This window comes from Protobothrops mucrosquamatus, unplaced genomic scaffold (assembly GCF_001527695.2).
Source record: "Protobothrops mucrosquamatus isolate PMUCROS unplaced genomic scaffold, P.Mucros_1.0 scaffold5988, whole genome shotgun sequence".
NCBI classification, from domain to species: domain Eukaryota; kingdom Metazoa; phylum Chordata; class Lepidosauria; order Squamata; family Viperidae; genus Protobothrops; species Protobothrops mucrosquamatus.
Genome location: NW_015391827.1, coordinates 6,507 through 22,229, shown reverse-complemented (window position 1 = coordinate 22,229; position 15,723 = coordinate 6,507). Strand labels below are relative to the sequence as shown.

The 15,723-nt window shown below is 38.7% G+C and overlaps 1 protein-coding gene across 1 annotated transcript; it reads right to left on the bottom strand.

Moving 5' to 3' along the window:
- Nucleotides 1–3,229: 3,229 nt before the first annotated feature.
- On the bottom strand, nt 3,230–12,721 carry LOC107300032 (vomeronasal type-2 receptor 26-like). The gene is made up of 5 exons (XM_015829375.1): nt 12,546–12,721; nt 11,486–11,780; nt 9,988–10,827; nt 4,890–5,016; nt 3,230–4,134 (listed from the first exon to the last, which is right to left on the bottom strand). Exons 1-5 carry the CDS (start codon nt 12,719–12,721, stop codon nt 3,230–3,232), a joined length of 2,343 nt encoding a protein of 780 aa, XP_015684861.1.
- Between the last annotated feature and the right edge of the window lie 3,002 nt (nt 12,722–15,723).

The following is a 15,723-nucleotide window of genomic DNA, read 5'->3' as shown; positions in this document are numbered from 1 at the left end:
CGTATCGCGACTTTTTTGCCATTGCCAGCAATGGGGTGGGCGTGGTTTCACTATGATGCATCCAGCCCATGGGCCGGAAGTTTGACACCCCTGTTCTAGAGGTTCCTTATTCTTTTCTAAAATATGCATATGCAGAATAAGTACAAGCATGATACTTGCTTATTCTGATTGACACTTAACCTGGCTTTTTTTTTTTTTTTTTGAAGACCAATCCCAAATTTCCTCTAAGAGCTTGAAGGAAAGTTCAAGATTTCATCCTCTGTATGAATTCTATTAAATCCCCTAGTAAGCCTTAAGGTGATTTCTTTGATCCCAGTTAGATTTAGGAATAATACAATAAGAGAATAATAGAGTTGGAAGAGACCTTGGAGGTCTTCTAGTCCAATCTCCTGCTCAAGCAGGAAATCCTTTAAAATTTCAGACAAATGGTTGTCTGATATCTTCTTAAATACCTCCAGTGTTAGAGCACCCACAACTTCTGGAGGCAAGTTGTTCCACTGATTAATTGTTCTAATTGTCAGGAACTTTCTCCTTGCTTCCAGGTTGCTTCCTTTCTTGATTAGTTTCCATCTGTTGCTTCTTGTCCTGCCTTAAGGTGCTTTGGAGAATAGCTTGTCTTGCTCTCCTTTGTAGGAGCCGTTTTGATATTGGAATATTGCTATCATATCACCCCTAGTCCTTCTTTTCATTAAACTAGAATACACAATTCCTGCAACTGTTTTTCATATGTTATAACTTCCAGTCCCCTGATCCTCTTTGTTGCTCTTCTCTGCACTCTTTCTGTTTTTTACACCGTATAGATAATACAAGGCATTATAAAGTGGTATTAACCCTTTACATGATCTTAATTCTATCCCTCAGTTAATGCAGTCTAGGACTGTATTGGCTTTTTGGCAGCTTCAGCACAATGCTGGCTCATATTCAAATGATTGTCCACTAGGGCTCCAGGATCCCTTTCGCAGCTGCTACTGTTGAACCAGGTACCACATATTCTATACCTGTGCATTTGGTTTTTCTTACCTAAATGTGGCACCTTACTTTTCTCATGACTGAATTTTATTTTGTTAGATAGGGCCCAGTGTTCATGTCTCTCAAGATCTTTTTGCATCTTGTGTCTATTTTCTGGAGTGTTGCCTATTCCTGACAGCCTGGTGTCATCTGCAGATTTGAAGAATTCCCCTTCTATCCCCTTGTCTAAATCATTGATGAAGATATTGAAGAGTACTGGGTGTCAACATTCTGAAATGAACCTGGCTGAAGCCATTTTTGTCATTCTCAATTGCCACACAGGTTGGGGGGGAGGGGGGGAAGAAACCAAAAGGATTGCTAGACTAAACATAGAGTGATCCCATAGGAACCAAGGTCATTCCAAGGTGCTGGAAGGTGGAGAGAAAAAGTGTCAATTGCCGCCATTGGGTAGCATGATCAATAGCATAGTAAGGATAGGGAAGTGTTACATTTAGTTACATTGAATTCTTGGGGGGAAGTTTAGAGTTGGTTTCATTTTTGACTGTGCCGATATTATGTATCCAATAAACATGTTCTTTGAGGAAACTTCAAGCCTCAGAGTTCTGATTTGTTTGGGTCCATTAGTCAGAACCTTGACACTGGGACTAAGAAAGAGCCTTGGGGTATCCCACTGCATACTTCCTTCCATGTAAATGCAGTTCCACTTAGGACTACACGTTGAGTGTGGTTGGTCAGCCACTTACTGTACAAATCCATTTGGTGTTGATCCTGTCTAACCCACATTTTTCTATCTTATCAAGTAGTAGGTTGAGGTCAACTTTATCAGATACTTTACTGAAGTCCAAGTAAATTATATCCACAGCATTTTGATGGTCCATTAATTTTGTAATTTTGACAAAGAATGCTATAAGATTTGTCTGGCATGATCTGTTTTTAATAAATCTATATTGGCTTCTGCTTATGACTTTGTTTGCCTCTAGGTGTTCACCAATTTGATGCTTGATTATCTTTTCCAAAATCATTCCCAGCCCTGCCAAGAAGCTTACTTTGATTTTTTTTTTCTTTTTGGAACCTGGTGCTCAGCCTTGCCCAGAAACTCTTTGCAAAGAGGCTATTTAGTGTTTTTTTCCATAGCTGAAACCCAGGCCAGCCATGCCGGGTCAGCAGCAGAAGTAACAAGATGCTGAAGGTCAGCTGAGGCAATGGAGCAAAAAAAGAGGGCAAAAGGGGAAAATATTGGGGAGAGGGAAAGGTTAGTTGGAGGGGAGATAGCTGAAACACCCCTGTGGTTGATAAATGTGATCAGGCTGCCACGTTGTCAAATTTTGGTGATATGACCCTCCTCCCCAGAGGCCCTGAAATTGCCATAATTTTGATCATGGCTTATAGTCCCTTCATTCATCACCATCAAGCAATCAGAATAAAGCTAGAAGGGACCTTGGAGGTCTTCTAGTCCAACTCTCACTCAAGCAGTAGACCCAATACCATTTCTGACAAGTGATTGTCCAATCACTTTGGGAGCACCCAAACTTCTGAAGACAAGCTGTTCCACTGGTTAATTGTCCTCGTTTTTACGAAGTTTCTCCTTAATTCCAGTTTGCTTCTCTCCTTGATTAGTTTCCATCCATTGTTTTTTGTCTTAACTGCTGGTGCTTTGGAAAATAAGCTGACCCTCCCTCTTTGTGGCAGCCCCTCAAATTCTGGAATACTGCTATCATGTCATCCCTAGTCCTTCTTTTCTCTAGACTGGCCATGCCCAATTCCTGCAACCAGGTCCTAAGTTAAGGAATGTGTCTATGTTGCAACCATACAGAGAGAAATGTATACTGTAGATTTACAATGGAAATTTACTTGTAACTGGTATTAAGAAGCAAATTGTTTATAATGTTTTCTTTTTTCCTTCCCTTTCTTTTTCTCTTCTCTGTTTCATGATGATAAAGATCCAAAATATATTACAGATATTACATTATTGTTTATAATTATCAAACCTGGAAGAAGACCTATTATTTTATTCATTAAATAAGTTTTGTAAATAATCAGAAATAAGAGAAAATACTTTATTGAAACCAGAATCACTCATTATACAGTGAAATATTTTATTTTCCATGTCACCTCATAAGATTTTGACAAACACTGCTATAGAGTTATACAAATTAAATATCAATAAAATTGCCATGGCTAATAAACAAGCATAGTTTTTATTCTTAGAAAAGGATTGCTAATTCCATTTCACAATAGAAATAAATATACCCATAATTAGTCAGAAATGCTTCTTCTTTACAAGTTGCTCTTTGCTGTTAAGGTCAGGCCTCAACAAAATAATGTAGCATTTGGGGAAAAAGATACTTCCCAATAACCCAGCACTAGAAGCTATGATGGAGAAGATCTCCACAGCTACCATACACTTTCCTTTGGTGCTCACATAGGTTGGAACAAAAGTTAACCAAACACTACAAAACATCAGCATGCTAAAAGTGATGAACTTGGCTTCGTTGAATGTGTCTGGCAGGTTCCTAGCTAGGAAAGCCACCATGAAGCTGACCAGAGAAAGAAACCCCATATAGCCCAAGACAAGATAAAACATCACAACAGATCCTTCATTACATTCTGCTATGATCTCTTTAATCATTGATTTCAAGTTAAGTTCTGGAAAAGGGGGAGAGGTGATCATCCATGCCAGACAAATGCCTGCTTGAATGAAGGAGCCAGAAAAAATAATTAAGATGGACAGTCTTTTCCCCAACCATTTTCTCATGCCAGACCCTGGTTTGATAGCCATGAATGCTCCAATGACCATGATAGTTTTGGCCAATATAGAAGAAATGGCAACAGAGAAGATAATGCCAAGCACAGATTGTCTGATGAAGCAAATCAGTTTGAAAGGTTTTCCAAGGAAGAGAAAAGAGCAGAGGAAGCAAAGCAGAAGGGAGATGAGGAGAGTGTAGGTGAGATCCTTGTTGTTAGCTTTAACAATAGAGGTGTCCTTATACTTAATAAATATTCCAAGTATGAGCATGATAATGACTGAAAATAAAAAAGCAACTACCATTAAACTGATCCCTAAAGGTTCATCAAAGGTTAGAAAAGTTATAATTTTGGGGATGCATTGAACTTTATCCTTACTTGAATATTGATCTTCTGGACATTCAGAACAAGCAATCATATCTACAAATAAGAGAGAGGAATATTAACATGGAGCACAAAATAAAATATATAATTTAGATTAAATCAGTGTTTTGTAAACTTAGACACTATATAAAGCCTGGCCTTCAACTCTGAGAATTCTGTCTGGAGAATTCTGGGATTTTGGTTCATCTCTTAAAGTGGTTAAGTTTGAAAACCATTTGATTAGCTCATTAGATAATCAGATTCAGCAAGCTGAATTTCCATACTGAAAATATTCCAGAAGCTCTCCTGAAATCACATCCCTTCAAGCCTTCCATGTCCAAATGTTAGGCACAGATATGTATGAATAGCAGTGTCCTAAAGTGTCCCCAAAGCCAACATGGTGGGCCCATCCCTGTGACTGAATTCTTACCAATTTAGTGTGGTTATATATAGTACATACACATAAAACAGAGGATTGGGCTTCAGTCACATGATCAAACTTGGCATTTTCTATGGGCACCAAGATATCTAGGGATGTATGTTTCTATCTATTGATTTGGGGCCTCTATCATTCTTTTTATTTATTTTAAGAATTATTTGAACAGTTCTTACTCTAGTATTACCTATTATAATGAAAACCACCCTGAGAAATCTTCCAGTATGTGAATTTGTACTAGAATAACTGTAGGAAGCAAATAAGCTGTGTATCTAAATAAAAATAATTGACCACAAATATGTCAGAGAAGGGAGGGGAGGGTAAGAGAGGGGGAGGGGAGGAGAGGAGAGGAGAGAGTAAATAGAAAATAATTTACCTGACATGTTTGATACCTTCCCATCGGAACATGGATCACAATCATAACAGCAAAATGTCTCGCCTTCTTTCTTTTTCTGATGATAGCCAGCAGGACAGGGGTTATTACACACTGAACGGGGCAAGACCTGTTGATAAACCAGGATGGAATTCAGGACGGAAGATCTCAGTAATTCTGCAAGGTCAGCCTCTAATCTACAAGCTTAAATAGAGAAGCGGGTGTCATAGGATCATGAAATGAATTGCCCCACCTAGAAATCTCTCTAACACTTCTCCCTGTATTGCATAAGATTGCTTCCAAGCTATTCCCTAACTTCCTCTCTCTGGATTAACTGAAAAAAGTACTTTAAAAAATACCTACTGTGAGACTCAATACTTAGCTTAGTACAAGCAGACAACAAACAAAAATTCACCAATTTAAACGTGTCTCTGACTACTAGCTGCAAGGATTAAAGTTGGGTATTTTCCTCCTACTCATTCTAGTTGATGGGCTTTCAGATGATCTTGTCCCAATCATGACATGAGGAGTCAGTTATTCCCTTTTTACACTATTGTAATAATCATAATCATAATCATCATCATCATCATCATCATCATCATCATCATCATCATCATCATCATCATCATCATCATCAAGTTGGAAGGGACCTTGGAGGCCATCAAGTCCAACCCCCTGCTCAGGCAGGAAACCCTATACCATTACAGACAAATGGCTGTCCAGTCTCCTCTTAAAAACTTCCAGTGTTGGAGCATTTATCGCTTCTGGAGGCAGGTTGTTCCACTGGTTAATTGTTCTAACTGTCAGGAAGATTCTCCTTAGTTCTAGGTTGCTTCTCGCCTTGATTAGTTTCCATCCATTGCTTCTTGTCCTGCCTTCAGGCGCTTTGGAGAATAGCTTGACTCCCTCTTCTTTGTCACAACCCCTGAGATATTGGAATACTGCTATCATGTCACCCCTAATCCTTCTTTTCATTAAACTAGACATACCCAATTCCAGCAACCGTTCTTTATATGTTTTAATCTCCAGTCCCCTAATCATCTTTGTTGCTCTTCTCTGTACTCTTTCTAGAGTCCCAACATCTTTTTTACATTGTGGTGACCAAAACTGGATGAAGTATTCCAAGTGTGGCCTTACCAAGGCATTGTAAAGTGGTATTAATACTTCACGTGATCTTGATTCTATCCCTCTATTAATGCAGCCTAGCACTGTATTGGCTTTTTTGGCAGCTGCAGCACACTGCTGGCTCATATTTCAGTGATTGTCCACTAGGACTCAGAGATCCCTTTCACAGTTACTACTATTGAGCAAAGTACCACCTATTCTATATCTGTGCATTTGGTTTTTTTCCATAAATGTAGAACCTTACTTTTCTCATGACTGAACTTCATTTTGTTAGGTAAGGCCCAATGTTTGAGTCTGTCAAGATTTTTTTGTATCTTGCATCTTTCTTCTGCAATGTTGGCTATTCCTTCCAGCTTGGTAGCATCAGCAGATTTGATGAGTTTCCCTTCTATCCCTTGTTTAAATTATTGATGAAGATATTCAAGAGTACTAGTTGCACGACAGAACCTTGAGGTACCCTACTGCATACTTCCTTCCATGTAAATGCAGTTCCACTTAGGACTACATATTGAGTGTGGTTGGTGAATCAGCTACAAATCCATATAGTGGTCTAACCCACTATACCTGTACGTTTGGTTTTTTTTGCCTAAATGTGGAACATTATTTTTTTCACCATTGAATTTCATTTTGTTAGATAGCGCCCAGTGTTTAAGTCTGTCCAGATCCTCCTGTATCTTAAGCCTGTCTTCTGGAGTGTTGGCTATTCCTGCCAGCTTGTTGTCGTCTGCAAATTTGATGAGTTCCCCATCTACCCCCTCGTCCGGATAATTGATGGAGATGTTGAAGAGCACTGGGCCCAGAACAGAGCCCTGGGCCACCCCACTACACACTTCCCTCCATGTAAATGCAGTTCCATTGAGGACCACACGCTGAGTATGGCCGGTCAGCCAGTTTCAAATCCATCTGGTGGTGATGCTGTCTAACCCACATTTTTCTATATTATCAAATAGCATGTTGTGATCTACTTTATCAAATGCCTTTCTAAGGTCCAAGTAAATTATATCCACAGCATTCCTCTGGTCCACTAATTTTGTCACTTGGTCAAAGAATTCAATAAGATTTGTATGGCATGATCTGTTTTTGACAAACCCATGTTGGCTTTTAGTAATGGCTTTGTTTGCCTCTAGGTGTTTGCTGATCCGTTGTTTGATTATCTTTTCCAGAATCTTCCTAGGTATTGAGGTCATGCTGATAGGTCTGTAGTTTCCTGGATCCATTGTTTTCCCTTATTTGAAGATGGGAACTACATCAGCTCTTTTCCAGTCCTCTGGTAATTACTTTGTGCTCCAGGATCTTTGAAAAATATAGTTCAGTGGTTCTGAGATCACATCTGCCAGTTCCTTGAGAACCTTGGAGTGTAATCCATCTGGTCCTGGTGATTTGAACTCGTCTAGGCTGGACAGATGCTCACTTACCATTTTCTTGCTTATCTTATGTTGTGTTTCTAACCTGTTTTTTATGGTACTCTTTTTGATAGGTTGGACTGTTTTTTCCCTTTGTGTGAAGACAGATGCAAAAAAAAAAATGAGTTAAATAGTTCTGCTTTCTCCCTGTTGCTTGTCACCTTCTTGCCACTTTCATCCACTAATGGACCAATCATTTCCTTAACTTTTTTCTTGTTTTTTACATGTTGAAAGAAGCTTTTTTTGTTGTTGTTTTTTACTTTGGTCACAAGCCTTAGTTTATTTTGAGTCTTAGCGTTCCTCATCTTTGCAGGCTCCAGCTATTTGCTGATATTCTGCCTTAGTTATGTGCCCCTCTTTCCACTTTCTATAGTCCTTTTTATCTTTCAATGTATCAGAGAGTTCTTTATGCAGCCATGCTGGTTTCTTTTGAAGCTGTTATTTTTCTTTTTTGTTGGTATTGTACTAGACTGAGCTTTTATTATCTCACTTTTCAAAATTTCCCAAGCTTCTTGAGTTGTTTTCCCCTTGAGAATTTTCATCCATGGAATCCTTCCCAAGCTCTTTCTAAGTATGTTGAAATTAGCTCTCTTAAAGGCCAAGACTCTAGTTTGACTGTGTTCTATTGCTTGTGCTGCCATAATGTTTAATTCCAATATTGCATGATCACTTCCCCCCAAGGTTCCTGTGTCTTCAACACCTTCTATCATTTCATCTCTGTTAGTGAGGATTAGATCCAATATGGCTAATCCCCTATTTCCCTTCTCTACTTTTTGGGGACAAAGTTGTCTGCTAGGTTTGTCAGGAATCTGTTTGATCTTCCACTTGGTACAGAGTTGGTCTCCCAGTTGATGTCAGGGTAATTAAAGTCCCCCATTACTATTGTGATGTGCTTCCTACACACCCTAGTTAGCTGACTATCAAAAAGTTCATTTATTTCCTCTGTTTGGTTGGGGATCCTATAGTATACACCTATGACAATGTTATTTCCCCCCCCCCTTTTATATTGACCAAAATGCATTCAAGACAGCTTTCATACAACTAACTCAAAAGCTTTGCTGTGTGAACCACAGTAAAGTTGGATATACAACATTTCTTAGTCCACTTTCTCAAATTTCTGATCACTTGTCTAAAGTTTTATTATATTCTCAACTCTTTATTATGGGCTTCCACTGGATAGACAAAACTGGGGCACCTGTGATCATACTGACATCATTGTGCCTGGTAGTGGACATGTGCAATCCAGATAACTAGAATCAAAAACAAAATAAGTTATGTCATGGCTTAACATCTCTTCCAGAGCTGGATTCTATCAAAGATTGAGAAGCCAGTATTTTTTTCATTTTATCACTCTTTAAAGAATGCAGAGAAGAGCAACAAAGATTATTAGGGAGTTGGAGGCTAAAACATATTAAGAATGTTTGCAGGAATTGGGTATGTCTAGTTTAATAAAAGTAGTGTTCTAATATTTGAGTGGCTACCAGAAAGAAGAGGGGTCAACCTATTCTGCAAAGCACCTGAAGGCAGGATAGGAAGCAATGGAGGGAAACTAATCAAGGAGAGAACCAATCTAGAACTAAGGAGAAATCAGTAGAACAACATGCCTCCAGAAGCTGTACGAGCTCCATCACTGGAGGCTTTCAAGAAGAGATTGGACAGCCATTTGTCTGAAATGGTATAGGGTCTTCTGCTTGAGCGGGGATTTGGAAAAGGCCATTCAAGGTCCCTTTCTATTCTATTATTCTGATATCCTATTTCAACCAACCTATTGGATGTATCTTTTGTCAGTAGAAACTGTAGTTTTTCTCTTAGTCAAAGTAGAGAAAGAACAGTGGACTTATAGAAGTAGAAAACTATTTGTGGTTCACTGAGTTGTTATGGGGAATAAACCCACAATCTCTTTCAGGTGACAGCCCTTCACCTGAAGGGTAGACTGGTAGACTGTCATCGTGTCTCCCATTAGCTTCAACCTCTTTACAGAAGTGAATAAGTCAGTTTCCACAGGTCTTGTATACATCACTACTTCCTCAATAAATTGAGAATCAGTAGGATACTCAGTATAGCTTTAAATGATACAAATCTGCTCGTGGAAATAAAAGTGTCAGGTCCCCATAGATCCCGCTTGGGACACTGCCATCCTGGTGGAAGGGGGGAACCTTGGGGCTTTTCTGTGATGGGTCCATTTTGCTTTGTTTCTCTTTTGCTTTGATGTATCTTCTGGGGAATCGGAGGGATGAGGGATGAGCTTGGCGCCATCTCCTTTGTCGCGGCTCTGGAGAACCAAGATCACCGCACAAGAGAAAAACTTCCTATCACCTTCTCAGGAGTTCCCACAACACTTTGAACTTCTGGATTGGCTCTCTATAGGACTGGGTGGTTAGGATGGGTTTTGATGAATGGGATTTAACCTAAAGTTTTCGCGTGAGAATTTTAAATCCTGCCTGCTTTCTCTGCAATCACTATCTCTCAGTAAAAGTTCCTTTTGAAATGTTGCTTACTTCAGGAGTTCTGCTTTCTTGAGTGAATAGCTGAGGCAAGACCTTACAAAAAGTCTTTAATTCACAAGTTATTACCTTCCATGTTTCTTGATCTCGAAGTTCATTCCTTCTACTCTCTTTTATTCTTTTGTATTTAGATATAAGTAAGTTCATGCGATGAACAGCATGTGCTAAAGCACATGCTGCATTGTAGATACTGTAGCTGTGGCCAGTCATTTCAAATAAATTTGCAGGAAGTTTTTTTAGATCTTCCTTCCCAGTACATGCTTCACTACTTTCTTCCAGTTTATTGCTCTCTGAAAAAAAACAATCAAAGGCTTGCTCCCAGAATTCTTTCAACAAACTATCTCGTTGGGTCTGGAATGGTTTGATGGCCCCAAGGAATTCACTGAATCCTGGCAATTCATTGGAGTGAATATCAAAGGAAATTGCTCCATCGAACAATTGCAGATCTGAGGGTCGATGAAAGCTTGTTAACATTAAATCCATTTGAGCACTTAGGATCCATATTTTTCCCACTTCTTTCCAACTGTTGTAATATTTAAAGAACATTAGCAGAAGGATCAGTGTTGTGCTGTCCCCATAGAAGATGAATGCATTTATTTTGGTATCCAACAAAAAAACATATATCCTTTCCACTATTTGATTTTGAAACATAAAAAAAAATACTTGTTTGGGCATTCTCTCCACAAAGGCAGAACAGATTCTGTTCTCAGAAAGAAGTGGGTCCAAGGCTTGGAGAAAATTGTCTCCACTGTCATCATCCATAATTAAAAGACCAACCCATATCCATCCAAAGTACTTCAGCAAATGGATAATCCCCACAATCTGAAGGCTTTCATTGGGAGCCATGCGGTAAAAGGAAGCAGCCATCTTTGTCCCATGCTTCTTTGGAGCAAAAGAGCCATAGGCGAGCTAAAATACAATGTACACTTGGTTCTTATGGTTGGTATACCTCAACTAACCTCAGAAATGTATTTTTTTTCTATAACCCACAGATACCTTTTTCCCAAGGTCTTTTATTGCATGAACTTCCATGTCCAATTGTAATCTTGCATCATTATGATCGCTATAGATTAAATGGTAAATAAATGGAATGGTATTTATTTATCTCTGTTAAATTCACATCCTGCTTTCTCTTCAGGCACATAAGAGGACATATGCAGCCCTGTAGATTTGGCTGAGAGAGTTTGATGGACACAATCACAGTCAACCTGCAACTAGATGAGCAGCTTAAGTTCTCAACTTCTGTTCTCTATTTCCAAAGGCTTAAATGCAACTCCTAAATTTTATCGCACCCTTTTGCTGCATTATTAAAATACAATCTAACCCCTACTTGAAAAACAATTGCTTCCCGTTCCCTTTAATTTACACCAAGATCAGGACTGTAAATTCTCACCTTCTGCAATGTAATGCATCAAATATGGCTCAATTCTAGCTCCCAACTTTCATCATGACTTTTTATGCATCATTCAAGTAGAATTTAACCCCTACTTGATAAATGATCATTTCCAATTCCCTATAATTTTGCCACATGGATGGGTTTTCATACATGCCAATATATATGTTTTACCTGTGGGATTTTGTAAAGACTTGTGATATCTGACATGAAGAATGAGATATCAGCACCAAATCCTCCAATAATGGCCAAAAGGAGATTATCCTTGATATCACATCTGTAGTTGAAAACCAACTGATCAGATCGGAAGAGCAGTTCCAAAGTGGAATGGTAAGTCAGCCGGGCATCAAAATAGTTGTCAGAGATGAAAAATCCCAAAGTAACATTAGACAAAAGTCTTGGATTTGAGTTGATTTGTTCCACAGCAAATGCCAAACTCAGGGAATGCTGATACAATTTTAAAACCACTCTATAAACATAATGGAGGGATAAGTGAGATAAAGAGAAAGATGCAAGTAAAATATATTCAAGGAAGCAATAATAACAATATCAACAACATACTTAATAACAAGGTAATAACAATAATTAGCTAAAACAATAGTAACTATTTTTTTTTGCTAAAACAGATAGAAAAGTATAACATAAAAAGTATATCAAGCAAGATAATATTCAATTCTCTTATAAGCTGCCAGGAGGTCCTTAGTAAGAACAACAGAGATACCCCATCGGTAGATAGTTTCCACAATACCTACTGCTAAGTTTCAGGCAGAAGCTCCCCTCCACAATCCTGCAGTTTTTATCAAAACCAAGCATCAGACCTCATTGCCTTCTATGGCAGGAAACTGCATTATCTGACCTTGATTGAGTGGCACATGACTCCAGGATGGGAATCATAAGTCTGAGACTTCCATCGCAAGAGAAGCTTTGAAGCTGTGTAAAAATCCCCTCCACCTTTAGCAAGATGAGTAAAGAAGGAGGCTAGCTGAACTTGGAGGCTTTTCTTAGTATGAAGGAGATATCAAAATATGTCATTAACTCTTCACAATAACAATGGTCTTCCCACATTGCTATTACAAAGGATCTGGATATAATATTGTCAGGAACTTTGATTACAACTAAAACTGGTAAAGAGCTGGTGTGAAACCTTGCACTTTACTCTGCTTAATTTACAAAAGCACCCTTGAGCCTATTTTTTTTTTCAGAAATGAAGGAAAAGGAAAAGGAAATTTCTTACAGAGGTGGCATAAATGACTTCTGTGAAGGATGTTCTTCAAAGTAATGTTCATCAAGTACATATATAGTCTGAGCTGTGATCCCACCAATAAGAAGGTTTCCTGGTTGATACCATTCATGAAGGAGATGAGAAGGATCACTTCTGGGGCAAGATGTGGCATCTATTTGGCACTTCATGTCAACCATCAACCACAGTATGATCACTTCCCTCAACATTTTCTCTAGAGGAGACTTATATCTTACTGTCTAGAATCCCACCACTGCAAATGGTGAGACAATTTCCCATCTACTACAAAATCTAGGAACACTGATTCAGCAGCCAGCCAATCATTATCATATCCCAAAAATGTACACAATGACTCTAATGATCTGGATCATATTCATCAAAAAAGACCATTATGAAGTAACTATTGTATTACTATAGTTAACTTGATCCACAAAAACATATCCAATAATACAGTTAGGGATCCTTAAGACTCCAAAAGATTCTTTGACGCTGGTTTACCAAGTATCAGACCAATGATCCAGACAATTGCTGGAAAAGCACATTCTAGTAAATGGAATTCACTACCAGAGTCCAAAGGGACAAGAACCTGCCTGCCTCTTTTTCCTCAACTGCAGTCCTGAATGGTTTTTTATAACCTCTTCCAGACTGACTTTTGAATTGTGTCTCAGTATTTTGTGGAAAACTGTTGGAGCTGTGTAATGAAACATCAATAATAGTCATTTAGCTTAATTGCCCATGAATAGTCACCTCTTCCAAATGGAACCTCCTGGGTTTGGAGAGCAATTATTTCACTTCCACATTACACCACTGAAGATAACCACATCATTAGTTTTTAAAGGACATATCACATAAAAGAATGATATATTATTATTTCTGTAAAATTCTTCCCAAACCAAATATTCATGGCTGAAATCTCTATGTTCTCCAAAAGTATCTCTGTAGGAAACGAGACACTGAGGGTGATATTCTAGGGGTTCCTTATTCTTTTCTAAAATATGGATATACATAAAAACCCCATGCTTGATACTTGCTTATTCTGATTGACAGTTCATCTGGCATCTTTTTTTTTTAAAGACCAATCCCAAATTCCCTCCAAGAGCTTGAAGGAGAGATCAAGATGGTCACCTTTTGTATGAATTCTATTAAATCCCCTAGTTAACCTTAAGGTGGTTTCCTTGATCCCAGTTAGAGTTAGGAATAATAGAATAACAGAATTGGAAGGGACCTTGGAGGTCTTCTAGTCCAAACCTCTGCTCAAGCAGGAAACCCTATACTATTCCAGACAAATGGTTGCCCAATCTCTTTGAAAAAACCTTCAGTGATGGAGCACCCACAACTCCCAGAGGTAATTTATTCCACTGATTAATTATTCTAATGGTCAGGAACTTTTTTCTTTGCTTCTAGGTTCCCTCTCCTTGATTAATTTCCTCCCATTGCTTCTGGTCCTGCCTTCAGGTGTTTTGGAGAATAGCTTGACTCTCTCTTCTCTGTAAGAGCCCCTTAGATAGTGGAATAGAGATATCATGTCATCCCTAATCCTTCTTTTCATTAAATTAGACATACACAATTCCTGCAACTATTCTTCACACAGTATGTTTTACCCCTTAGTCCCCTAATCATCCTTGTTGGTCTTCTCAGCACTCTTTTTAGAGTTTCAACATTTTCTTTATATCGTGGTGAACAAAACTGGATGCAATATTCCATGTGTGGTGATACCAAGGCATTATAAAGTAGTATTAACACTTCACGTGACCTTTATTCTATCCTTCTGTTAATGCAGTCCTAGACTGCATTGGGTTTTTTTGGCAACTACATCATACTGCTGGCTCATATTCAAATGATTGTCCACTAGGGCTCCAGGATCCCTTTCACAGTTACTACTGTTGAGCCAAGTACCACCTATTCTATATCTGTGCATTTGGTTTTTCTTCCTAAGTGTAGAACCTTACTTTTCTCATGACCAAATTTCATTTTGTTAGATAGGGCCCAGTGTTTGAGTCTGTCAAGATTTTTTTGTATCTTCCGTCTATCTTCTGCAGTGTTGGCTATTCCTTCCAGCTTGGTGTCATCAGCAGATTTGATGAGTTTCCCTTCTATCCGCTTGTTTAAATTATTGACGAAGATACTCAAGAGTACTAGTTCTACGACAAAGCCTTGGGGTGACCTACTGCATACTTCCTTCCATGTAAATGCAGTTCCACTTAGGATTACACATTGAGTATGGTTGGTGAGTCAGTTATAAATCCATATAGTGGTCTAACCCACATTTTCCTATCATTATACCATTTCTGACAAGTAATTGTCCAATCTCTTCTTAAAAATCTCCAGTGTTGGCACACCCAAACTTCTGAATGCGAGCTGTTCCATAGGTTAATTGTTCTCATTGTTAGGAAGTTTATCTTTAATTCCAGTTTCTTTCTCTCCTTGATTAGTTTCCATCCATCATTTCTTGTCCTGCCCTCTGGTGCTTTGGAAAATAAGATGACCCCTCTTCTTTATGGCAGCCCCTCAAATACTAGAATACTGCTATCATATCCCCTCAGTCCTTCTTTTTGCTAGACCAGCAAAACCCAAATCCTACAACCATTCTTAATATGTTTTAGTCTCCAGCCCTTTAATCATCTTAGTTGATCTTCTCTGCACCTTTTCCAAAGTCTCAACAACTAACATCTTTTTGTCATAACTTTGAACAGTCACTAAACCTATGGTCCTAAGTTAAGGAGTGTGTGTATGTTGCAACCATAGAGAGAGACATGTATACTGTAGATTTAATTAGAAATTTACTTGTAACTGCTAATAAGAAGATTGTCTCTTTTCTGTTTCATGATGACAAGATCCAAAGTATATTACAGATCATTGTTTATAATTACCAAACCTGGAAGATGACCTATTATTTTATTCATTAAATGGGTCTTGTAAATAATCAGAACTAAGAAAAAATACTTTATAAAAACCAGAATCACTCATTATATAGTGGCGTTTGGGTGGGTTGGGAGTGGGAGGCACGGTTATGCGGTGGTTCTCCTCCTTCCTCACCGATCGTACGCAGTCTGTATTGGCAGGGGGACAGAGGTCGACCCCAAGGCCCCTAACTTGTGGGGTGCCACAAGGGTCGGTCCTCTCTCCACTCCTGTTCAATATTTATGTGAAGCCGCTGGGGGAGATCATTCGT

Bases quoted from the DNA above. Each gene is read 5' to 3' on its own strand.
- LOC107300032 (XM_015829375.1), bottom strand. From the start codon at position 12,721: ATGAAGTGCCAAATAGATGCCACATCTTGCCCCAGAAGTGATCCTTCT. The intron at 11,781-12,545 runs GTAAGAAATTTC...TTATGTTTATAG, and splicing joins AAGTCATTTATGCCACCTCT to AGTGGTTTTAAAATTGTATC. The intron at 4,135-4,889 runs GTAAATTATTTT...TCTTATTTGTAG, and splicing joins GAAGGTATCAAACATGTCAG to ATATGATTGCTTGTTCTGAA.